The sequence below is a fragment of the Dermacentor albipictus genome, chromosome 1 (assembly GCF_038994185.2).
Source record: "Dermacentor albipictus isolate Rhodes 1998 colony chromosome 1, USDA_Dalb.pri_finalv2, whole genome shotgun sequence".
Lineage (NCBI taxonomy): Eukaryota > Metazoa > Arthropoda > Arachnida > Ixodida > Ixodidae > Dermacentor > Dermacentor albipictus.
In genome coordinates, this window is record NC_091821.1 from 428,296,941 (window position 1) to 428,309,339 (window position 12,399).

A 12,399-nucleotide genomic window follows, 5' to 3' on the forward strand; every position below is an offset into this window, starting at 1 on the left:
TACGGGCGGTCGTAATTGAACCGGGAGCCTTGATGCTGCACGCCCTTATATATCGCCGCAGGATCGCGGTGGATATGAAAAAGGAAGGGGGGGGGGCGGAGAGAGAACGCTCGTACGTACAGAGACCGACGCCACCAAATCATATTAGTGCGCCGCGGTCGCGATCGAATTACTCCCACAGGGTCGCATGCCCAGACGCGGTACAGCTTGATATCTATAGAGGTCGGCGACGACGCGGCGACGAGGGTTCTTCGACGAAATTAGCCTGACGCCGCGCACGCTATTATACATATATCTGCTCTATATTTCTCTATTTTTCCAAATATGCAGTATCTATGACATTAATCACACACACACACACACACACACACACACACACACACACACACACACACACACACACACACACACACACACACACACACAAACACTATATATATATATATATATATATATATATATATATATATATATATATATATATATATATGAGCAGGGAGCCCAAACTATCATGCACGAAAATTTAAGAATATGCGAATACCACGTATACAGCTGGACAGAACGAAGGTAATGTTGTTTGCCGTCACTTGGATATACTCCGACTATTCCTTAATTCCACCTAATTACGCAATTAGTCATAATCAATTAATCAACTTCTTAATTATTATATTCAGATTTAAAGTGTCAATGAGAAAATTGTAGAGCAACATGAAAAACTCCCGATACAGCTTTCTTTTCCTCAATACGCGCTATAAAAGCGTTTTTCCGACCGTGAAAGAAGCCCGCAAATGCACGCAAAATTGTGATCAGGGTGATCAGCGAAGGTATTTCATCACAGCGATGGAATTCAGAGCCAAAAACTCACGCGCTATCAATGCAGAGTGTGCAGGGGCATTATCGTGGTGCAGACTCTAGCGTCCCCTTTTTCGACAAATTTGGTCGCACGCGCGGAGCGTGCACGCGTTATCTGTCAGCTGCTTGAGTATCTCCACGTAGAAATGCTGCGTTGCACAGTTTGACACTCAGGTATGCACATGTGTAGTGCAGTTTCATGGCACTCGAAAAACACGATGAACATTAATTTGATGTTTTTATTTGTTCTTCCTTGCTCGTTTTATTTCTATTTGGCCTCGGCTCATGTGTGTCCCCTCCCTACTTGCTCTGCCACTTCAGCTCGGTGTCGTTTTCGTAAATCCAAGTTTCATCGCCGGTAACGACCGTCTGCAAGAATCCATCGCTGTCGTCTGAAGTTTTGCAACCGCGGGGCAACATCATTTTCGTCGCAACTCTTACTCAGAAGTCAGCTGTTTCGGCACCATCACGGCGCGAACCTTCGTAATTTCAAAATTTTCGTCAAAAATCCGGTAAACCGACGACTTTCACAAACCAAGTGCCTCTGCTATCATTCTAACAATAAAGCTTCGACCGGGGCTAGTTGGTATGGCATTGTCCTGCTTGCTGAGCTATACCGTTATACGAAGGACAAAAATACAGAGACACACATGTGCGCAAACTTTCAACTGTTCATTGTTCGCTATCGCACGTCAAATATATACACGAAGGGCGACCGTAAAATAAATATATAACACAAAATGCAAGACGAAAAAGAAGACAAACTACGCACATCGGATTTAACAATGACAGGTGCGGCTAGATCAAGCATTCGTCGGTGAATTTAAAAGCCGATTCGCCCAGCGCCGCAAAAGGTGTATACTAACGTGGTTACCCGAGTCATTTTTGAGCATGAAAAACGCTTCCGAAATTTCACGTGCTTTTTTAGATCTGCATCGAGCGAAGGCCTTGGTTTCTTTGAAGACTGGCTTGCAGCCGCATCGTGCACAATGGGTCGCCGAATGTCCTGGTGAGTGGAGCATTTTTGTCGCATACCTATGCTCGCTTAACCTGATATTAATACACTTCCTTGTCTGGCCTACGTATGATTTTCCGCACGTCAAAGGCATTTCGTACACAAGGTTGTCGACACATTGCAGTTACTTGTTTCTTTTGCATGCTTTATTTTGCATTTGTTTTTGTCAGATTTTGTTTCGTTAGTTACTTTTTTGCGTAAGCCTTTCATCTTTAAGGGAGCTGAAAAAGCCACTTTGGCTCCGTGCCTTTCGCCAATCTTTTTGAGGCCAGCTACAAAGGACGGCGAGGATAAGAGGGTAACTGTCATACCTTATATGCATAAAATTTCACATGGCCTCAAAAGGATTGGCGAAAGGCACGGAGCCAAAGTGGCTTTTTCAGCTCCTTTAAGTATGAAAGGCTTACGCAAAAAAGTAAATAACGAAACAAAATCTGACAAAAACAAATGCGAAATAAAGCGTGCGAAAGAAAATAAGTATTTGGAATGTCTCGACAACCTTGTGTACAAGATACCCTTCACGCGCGGGAAGTCATACATAGGCCAGACAAGCAGGTGCATTAATATCAGGTTAAGAGAGCATAGGGGTGCGACAAAAAATGCTCCAGTCACCAGGACATTCGGCGACCCATTGCCCACGATGCGGTTGCAAGCCAATCTTCAACGAAACCAAGGCCTTCGCCTTGGAGGCGTTGGAAGCGTTTTTTGGAAGCGTTTTTCATGCTCAAGAATGTCTCGGGAAACCACGTTAGTACAACTTCTGTGGTGCTGGGAGAACCAGCTTCTAAATTCACAGACGAATGTTTGATCTAGCCACACGTGTCATTGTTAAATCACATGTGCATACTTTGGCTTCTTTTTCGTTTTGGATTTTGTGTTATATATACTTATTTTACAGTCACCCTCCGTGTATATATATTTGACGTGCGATAGCGAACAATGAATAGTTGAAAGTTTGCGCACATGTCTGTCTGTGTTTTTTGTCATTTGTATAACAGTATTGCGCAGCAAGCAGAACGATCATTCCAACAGTAATCCGGTAAGTCACCAAGCACAAAAGAACGCACACAATCCATGTTTTCATTTTCGCACGGGTTGCACGGAGAGGCATCCTGATCTTGCACCGTCCTTATTCTCTTCATGACCTTCCCTAAAACGCTGGATCCACTTGAACACTTATCTTTCATTAAGGGAATCCTCTCCGTAGGCATTTTGCAACAATTTATGAATTTCTGCACCTTCTTCCAATAAATTTGACATTGATATTTTGTTCCATCAGATCCTCGATCTCCATTTCGGCAAAGCCTAAAAACGGATTGCACAAAAAAGTGCGCGCAGAAGATTCTGCGTCTCGATCTTACTTATGGTCAACCGAGAGTGCGGCACTGGATATTACCAATTTCCACCATATTGACAAATCCGCCATCTTGCGAGCTCTGATTGGCCAGGGAAGGCCCAGAGCGGTTCTGATTGGCTCAAAATGCCGCCATTACCAAATTTGACAAGACGGAATGTGACGACGCCCAGAACAGCACTCCGGGTTCTTTTGAGCGGAGAGAGCGACGGTGCTACATCCTCTCCTACATTTTTTTACTCACTGCAGGAACTTCTGGGACAAACCTAGTAGATATACCGGGTGTCCCACGTAACCTTTGCAAAAAAAAAAAAACAAGTATGCAAGTGGCAACGTCGCTGGACAGAACTAAAAATAAAATGGAGGACGCCCCTTAAGCATTCCAAGATCCCTGACTGTTTCTCACGCTTCCCGGTAACTGTAGCTTATGTAACCGTAACGTTTACTGAGAAACGCTGTCGGCGAACGCTATGCACGAAGGCGAGCTTTCTGGTAGAAACGCGGCATCTTGCATGGGCCGATCCCGGAAATGTGTACAGCCGCACCCAAACAATTACATCGCTTTCAGGTTTATATTATCGTTTCGCATTTTTAACATTTCAGTGTGAGAATATTTTACATAAAAGGCATACGCTGTGGGTGTTTTGTTCCATGGCATTTGTTGCTATGTGGGCTGCCATTCTCAAAGTTCCGAGGAAGAACAACTGTCGAAAATGTAAGACAAGGTACGGGCAACTTTAGTGATAGAATGCTGTGGCAATATAGCCCGCATATACCGCATGTCCTATAGCAAGGCGCGTGACTATGTGTATGTGTATATATATATATATATATATATATATATATATATATATATATATATATACGGGAATTTTCGCTCACGGGGACGCCGACGCCAGATTTTCTGCGACACGGAGCCCTTAACGCGTTGAAAATGAGAGGGAGAAAGGACAGGCAGCGAGTAAAATAGCGCTGCTCACTCTCTTAATTTCCTTGTTGTGTGCGCGCTGTGTGAAAACCATCGAAACGACCCGTTATACCGACTCGCCCAAGCTTCAACATTCGTGAAATATACCTGCCGGAAAAACCGGGACAGAATATATTACAGCGTGATAAAACGAGAACGCGATAATCTTTCGCGAACAATATATCTATGTGCAGCGGTGAAAGTCGATCCCTAGGTAGCAATTTACATAGACGCGCTCGCACACCAGTTTTTACCTTTGCCGATTGGCTGTTTCCTCCTCTCTCGTTGCCACCCACTCCGGCGACTTCGTCAGGCAGCGGAGCCTCGCGCACCGTGAACGTCCCCTGCATTTTGCACGAGTTGCACTACAGGCCGGTCCTGTAGAGGGATAAACTCGGCCTTCCGGGCGTCGCGTTATCTCATCTGCCGCGTCGCGCGCGACATTGCTGTCCGCGGGGACATGTCGACAAGGTGTTGTATAGGAGCGACGTAATCTAGAATAACCCTTCCGCTAATCTCTCTTCTATGTCCGCCCCACATGAGCGCCTGTCTCCGCGCTATGAGCGTGCCTGTTGCTGTTGTTTACGTCGTTCTAAAAAAGACAATATATTAAGAGTTGAGGGGCACTTCGGGATGAAAAACTTGGGAGGTTTATTTACATTATTTGCAGTGAGAGTCAATTAACAGTCTTGGAGTCATTACGGGCCGGCAGCAACTCGGACGCTGCGGCCCGGCGCAAGAAGTTCGAAAGGGATCAATCAAGGAATGCTCTGGAATGCTCCTTGCTGCTCCCGGTCTGCGTCTTTTAAGCCCTTCGGTGTCTCGGCTTAAAACGACGTTCGGCCAATGGGCGAGCCCGCTCAGATGACGCCATTTTCGGCCAATGGTAGGTGCCCGTGCGATGGTGTCATACCCGGCGAAGAGAGTCGCCGCTTGGTCCCCCTGCGGTCTTGCCTTGCTGACTTTCGCGCCGTCACAATAGCCAGGTGGGGCGACGGCGGACCAAGGCGGGCAGAATTTCACGCTGCCTTACTTCTCCCTGCGGTCTTGCCTCGCTGGCTTACAACGCGTCGGCACTATGGGCGTATGGGGGCTACGCTGCCGGGCCTTCCCGGTACATCACAGCCGCTTGCTTCGGGACCCACTTTACTTGCAACAGTACCGGACTATCCCTTCGCTTTCTGGAAGAGTCAAGCATTGAATAGCTCCACCGGTGGCGTACGAAGTGGGGCCCTTCAACTTGTTTGCACGTGTCGTGCCTCAGGAATGTGGCATCCGTGTTTCTGCACTCCTTAATTAGCTGTGGTGCGATTCGATGTGGTCTGGGGAATTCGAAGTAGGCTCAGGAAATGGCCCCGTATCTAACACCGTGCAAAGCCCAAACACCGTTTATCGTTGAAACGGAAATGAAAGAGATTCAGCTACAACGACGGCTATGACGGCCGCTCATTTTCACTTAATTAATAGTAATGATAATAAAAACATTATTCTAAATCTAGAGCTGAGTTAGACAAGAGAGTGAACGTAGTTCGAAGCAAACCACTGCAGAACACTTTATGCGATTCGCAAGCCGCCCCCAGCATAGACCATCACCAGTCGATCGCACTCAAAGTTCCAGCCCTAATTTATAGCGCCAATTCCGTTTGGTAAGAGCCTCCAGCATACGAGCTAAATCATCTATATATCTTGAAGACGACACTGGTTAACCCGTTCCCAATATTGCAGTATAGCGTAAACACTCATTTGTACGTTTTGTTCGGTTTTCACTAAAGAACTTTATAATGACCTTCCGCATTTCCCACCGTTTGCCTCACCCCATTATATGAGACATCACATTTTCCCTTGAAGGTATTGCGAAGGTAATTGACTCATTAAAATATTCTTAATCCGTTTATATTTTGTCTCACATTTTCAACGGTCTTTGTCATGCAGCACTCTGCCTCGCGAATGGAAGTTGGGCAAGATTGTTCCAGTTCCTAAGAAAAAGGCTGCTCTAAATACCGCCAATTTCCTTAACTAGTGTTTGCTCGGATGTTATGCAGCATGTCATTTACACCCATACCATCGGCTTCGTAAATTCTGGTAACATTTTTCAAGACAGGTCAACATGAGTTTCAAAAAAAGTTTTTTCATGTGACACTAAACTCGCACCTTTTCCTTCACGACCTTCATACTAACGCTGATAAAAACATACCCGTTGATGCCCTCTTCATTGATCTAGAAATAGCATTTGACAAACTCCCACATAAGTGCTTGCTATTAAAACTTTCACGACTTAACCTACGCCCCCTTGTCCTGGAAGATTTTCTTAATAATTGACAGCAATTCGTGCATGCTAAAAATACTTCATAAATCCATCTTCTGTTTTAGCTGGCGGGCCACGTACCAGGCACTGTGTTGAGTTCACAATTTTTTTTAAAAATTAACAATAATGACTTAAACTGTCTTTCCTCAAAGATACGCTTGTTTGCAGATGACTACTTCATTTCTCGCCCAAACATTGACGTAACCGTAAGCTGGCTCTCCAAAACTATTTACTAAAATTAGATAAATGTTGTCGGGACTGGTTAATGCTTGTGAAGACTAACAAAACATCTTTGGTTTCTTTTCCTAGACGACATGAGTACCCAACGTATGAATACCCTCCTAATGTCAACGACATCAATTCACACTCTTGCGCAAGGTATCCTACAGGCATTATTATCTGCAACGACCTAACTTGGGCAACACACATAACCAAGAATACTAACGACGCTAACCGAACTTTAGGTTACCTCAGGCGGAAAATAGCAAGTGCCTCCCCTTTTGTAAAATTATTAGCTCACAAACCTCTAATCCGACCCGAATTAAAATATGCTAGCTCTATTTGAGATCGTGCCGAACACGTTCTAACCGTTGTTATCGAGTCGGCGCAAAACCGTGCCGTTAGATCCATATATTCCGATTGCTCTTACTCTACTCACGCACCGAACCAAAAAGAAAAAAAAAGCGCGTCCACCAGGTCTTTAAATACGTCGCAAGACCGCAAGGCTTTTCATTGCATCATATTTGTTTCCATGCCTTACCCAACCGTTCTCCCATCAATCCAGCTCGTCGCGTCTCTCAACGCATCAGCCATGTTAATGTTGTATACTCTCCCCGTGCCCGCACCCACCATTCACCTTCAATGTCTTTTTTTGTTGTTGTTTTATTAAGACACCCACCGAATACAACAATCTTCCCTCAAACGCCGTTCTTCGTGTCGACACGACTCGCCTCAAAGCCGCCATTGAGTCACTTTCTGCCAACATCAGCGAACTTGTTTTTGTTTTTTTTACCCGTCTCTCACGCAGTAAAACCCTGTGTACGCGGTCCTCGAGGTATCGTAAACAAATAAAATAAAACAAATAAACAAGGAAGGCCCGTTGCAGCTATACAGCAGCGTTTGCTTCGACTATACAAAGCACGCAGCCCACGGGGCCCGGGGCGGCTAAACACTTGATGCGGGACATGTCCGCCACTATGCGATTTAAGTTCATGCGATCCGTCGCGCCAAGTAGCCGATCCACGTGGGAACAGCGGCGCGCGAGCCAATAACGCGAAGGATAAAAGAAAATTGAATGGAAAGGTGAACAAGCACCGCTACAATATGTGGTTACATAAACCCTTTGTTGGTCTCGAAAGTATGTGCTTAGCCTGCCTCTCAGTCGAGAGAAATTCGCGTAAATCGTGCTCATGTGCAGCAACCTGGGAAACTTCTACAGGTTATATATATATATATATATATATATATATATATATATATATATATATATATATATGTGTGTGTGTGTGTGTGTGTGTGTGTGTGTGTGTGTGTGTGTGTGTGTGTGTGTGTGTGTGTGTGTGTGTGTGTGTGTGTGTAACAAATGATCTCACGCAATGTGTTTGTTTATCTACAGATTCTCAGGATTAATTTTGACCACCAGGGTGTTTTTTGCATGGGCTACCGCGGCGGGTGGTGCGCCTAAAAACATGCTTTGAGCGCCGTGAGGCTCAAGATGGAGCGGACCGGAGCGAGAGTTAAAAAAAAGAAAAAAAATAACGCGATGACTTGCTCCCACGTACGCGACCACCCACTTCGTCGTGACGTCATGACAGGGACCTCCTGGGGGAACAAAACAGAAACCGAGTCCGTAGAAAAGCTACTGTAGAGTAAATTATTTAGGGCGCTCTGGGGCCTGGCGGTATGTTTTCTATATAGGGTTTCGGAGTCCCGGACCTTTATTGAAAGCGCAAGAAATTGAGGAGTAGTCCGAAATGTCGTTTCAGCATTCGTTTAACGGGTGTACATACAGTACTGCAATGCGTATGGGCAAAGAGGCCAGAACTCTATAATGAAACGGAGCATCTGCGCTGGCCCTCACCCGACGCTTGGTGCGGACACCTGGTCGACACGACACGTACGCTATAGATATCGTCGGGGCGCAGCAAGATATTGGAAATTCGTGGCCGGTTTCTCGAAATTAACATCGCGACGGCAGCGCGCATCGGCGTATAATTAAGGACGGGTGCCGAGAGGCGTGTGTACACATGGTACGCACACTTCGATCCGCGTACGTTTCGATCCAATCCCCAGAAATGGTGCGACCGGAACAGCACGTCTTGCGAGCAAGCATAAACAAAAAATGGAGCAAAAAAAAACGGTACGCACGATAATTTCGCAAACCGCTTCCGCTGCTGGAAGCAAACGATATTTGAAGGCAACGCGTAATTAAACAGACGCATAGCGTGATCGGAAAGCGGCTGGCAAACTTGCAGCTTCGTTGACGGCGCGGTATGCATGATAACGCAAGGTCTTCGAAGGCGCAGCGGCAAGGTCTCTCCGGACGCAGAAAAGAAAATGCGTTCGAGATACTGCAGCCGTTAAAGCAGTTTTTTTTAAAATGAACCTATAGTTGCCTATACCATCACGGCTTTGGCGTGGCTCGTCTGCTGCTGCAGGCCGGCCGGTCGGTATCCCGGCGGATATATTTGTGCATGCACGTATGCACGAAGATAATATGTGCGCCGTCTGCAAGTACCAGCAAACGGGCTTACACACAACCCGTGTATGCTGACCTGAGGATTAGTGCTAAGCGCATTCCTGTTCTGCGTAACAGTAATGATAATAGTAAAAAGAAATTCCTCCATAAGACCTGCAGAACATATAACGTCGGCTCACAGATATATGTATACCTCTAAAGCAAACATCTTACAGGAACAGCGTGTTATGTATTCAATGGATTCCTCTATTTGCTCGATTTTCTTTGATCTATAGTCATTCGGTATGTACAACTGCGACACGAGTTACAGAACAGTTAAATGTATACCTATACATATGTGTCGTACATGGCGCGCACACGCGTGACGTGATCGTTATTCCACCGACGAGCATAGGACATCGCCTTCGTTCTCGTGATCGCTGCCTACAGCCGTCTCAGAGTGTGCATGCATTTCATTTTTACTTAGCTACGGAACTCTACAGCGCCGGCACGTCAGTGTGGCATCACGAATTTCACGGTATTCACTCCTATTTGGCCCGTTGTGGCTCCGTAGAAGTTTCTGGTTCTCGCTGAGTGCAGTCTTAGACGAATCCCTTCCCCTTTAGTGTCTTTGTGTACGGACACTTTGGTCACAGACCAATAGTGCGATAAACGCGGCTTGCCCGTAATACTTATAGAAAACAAACCATTCACTGATGGAAAGAAGAAAAAGAAACCGTTTTCATCAAAGTTTGTTTTTCACGTCGTACTGGGAATACTTAGTCCAATGTTCCCTTCATGTTTGCTCTGGGCCTCATATGACTCGCCATGTTCTTCGGCGGCATCCTCTCTCCTGGACGAGCTGCTGCAAAATATATGGGCACATTGGCTTTGGGCGCCTTTTCTAGTTTGGCAGCTTTAGCCATAGACTATTTTACGGAAGCGTTAAGGTGACACCATCTTGGGCTATTAACGCCCTTGAACGAAGTGTACGGTTACTACAGTCGATTCGCAAGCATGAAAACAGTCGTATAAATGCGTTCAGCGCTTCGCGACCACGTTACGTGACTTCACTTCTCAAAGCTTAGAAATTGTTTGTGTAACAGCCCAAGATGGCGGCTCCCATGAGTCGAATGTGAAATCGTCTATAGACACTCACTGTACGCTCGATCACGCAGGCCAGTGTATATCTTAACAATATGCACGCACCTGATTGGCAGAAACGCCTATAACGGACCGTCTGCGCAATTGCCGCTCATGTCGGCAGCAGAAGGCACAAAGCTGCCCTTGCTTCGCATAATATACAGGATGTACCGCGTAACTTGAGCCAAACTTTAAAAATGTACATGTGTCACGTAGCTGGACCGAACGAAGCTAATGTTGTTTGCCGTCGCCTGGAGATACTCATGTCATATTCTTTTCATTCCACCTAATTAGTCATAATTAATTAATCAAGTTCTGAAATATTATAGTTAGATGAAAAGTGTGTGTGAGCAAATTGTATAGCAGCATGAAGAGCTCCCGATACAGCTTCTTGTTGCTCAATACGTGCTACAGAAGTGTTTTTCCGAGCCTGAAAGAATCCTGCGAATACACGCAATATTGCCGCGCGACTGGCCGCTCGAGGCACTTCGCGTGCATTCCCGGGCTTATTTCACGCTCGGAAAAACCCCCTTATGTAACACGAATTGAGCAACAGAAAGCTGTATCGGGTGGGTTTTTACGTCGCTCGACAATTTTCTCACTGACACTTTTTATCTAACTAGATTAACAAAGAAATTTATTAATTAACAAAGACTAATTAACTAATTAGGCGGAATGCAAGAAATAATCTATCTCCAATCGACGGCAAACAACATTATCTTGGTTCGATCCATGCAGTTACGTGGCATATGCATATCTTTAAGGTTTAGGCTCAAGTTACGTGGAATATTGCATATACAGAGCTGATTGAGCAGAATGTGACGGTGCGTCCACTCGTCTTTGTCGTTTCGCAGCCAAGCTGACTGCGTGTCGCTTGGGGACGCACTTGCCAGAAACGCGAAATCAGCGCAGTTCTTTGCAAGTGCCTGAGCGCCTGAAACATAGGTGGATGCTCAATTCACACACGGCCGCAGTGGAATGCTATATGGAATGCACTGTTGTTCACCCATATATCTATTTATCGGCCCTTTTCGCGAAGCAGTTTGTTGTAGAGAAACGAGATGGCGCTTTCGGCGGCGCGCCACACGTTGCCTCAGCGAAAACGCACGAATACGAAAGCATTACTTCTTCTGGCCTGTTTCTGCGCGATGAGCTGTCGGAAATGCAATCTGCTTTTCGCTGACGCACTGTGCTCCATTCATGCAGCAAAATATGGAGCGGTGGAGTGAAGACGTGTGCAGCAGTTGGCTGCAAGAATGGTGACTGGCATATTAAGGAACGGACTGAATCTGCGTGTGCAAGTTCAAGGACCGCTTCTACATAAGGGCTACATGTGTTGCCGGCTCTTCACGATACACGCCTTCCCTCGAGGATATAAAAAAAAAGAATTATCGCCGGCGTTGTAGTGCTAGCCTCCAAGGAAATGACTTCAACCCCGAAGCGTCTGCACCAGTGAATACCGCTTGTCATACGGTGACAGTGGGAGAATAGCTCCGCTTCTTGGCATATAGTAAGCTTCTCGCACGTTATCTACGCACGTGCAGCCCAACTCACACTCTAACTTACGCCCACTCTATCGCCAACGTATCAAGAACTCGATAAGTGAACGGGCGCACACTTGAATCAATGCGCCGAAGCAAACTTCGACGCCTTGATTCAAGTACATGTGCCGTCACCCATGCGTGGCTGACGGCGACTACACCGACATCACACTGATGTTCGAAGCTGAACGTTCCATAACGGCCTACACACTAAGCGAGTGACTATAGCGATAATACGTATTTGCTACGAGCTATCACAACGTACAGAACGCCTACGTTACAAGTCTTGTGCCCAGATAAGAACATATCTATTGCACCTGAGCACACTCGCGAGCGATCATACTGAAAATAAACTATCAGATAGCGGCCGCCTGGAGAACTTTACTGAGTCAGGAACGGTGGCAAGACGTGACTTAAACGCATTTGCTAAATAAAGAACGAATAGCTAAACACACTGACACTGATTCAATTCATAAGCGAAAAGTTAGGGTAGTTTGGAATGCATTTTAGCTGCGCTTTTATTACAAGCAGCGTATACGCTGCTC

General features: G+C 45.9%; 1 protein-coding gene across 3 annotated transcripts in view; it reads right to left on the reverse strand.

Moving 5' to 3' along the window:
• Positions 1 to 12,399, reverse strand: part of LOC135897407 (putative sodium-coupled neutral amino acid transporter 11) — a 67,354-nt gene that overhangs the window by 36,834 nt on the left and 18,121 nt on the right. The window contains exon 1 of one of the 3 annotated variants that reach the window (XM_065426020.1): positions 4,443 to 4,553. The exons of the other annotated variants lie outside the window; for them this stretch is intronic. Coding sequence (XP_065282092.1) covers positions 4,443 to 4,538 — 96 coding nt within the window. The 5' untranslated portion in view covers positions 4,539 to 4,553. Of the gene's footprint in view, positions 1 to 4,442; positions 4,554 to 12,399 lie in introns of those variants that run through there. 3 annotated transcript variants of the gene reach the window in all.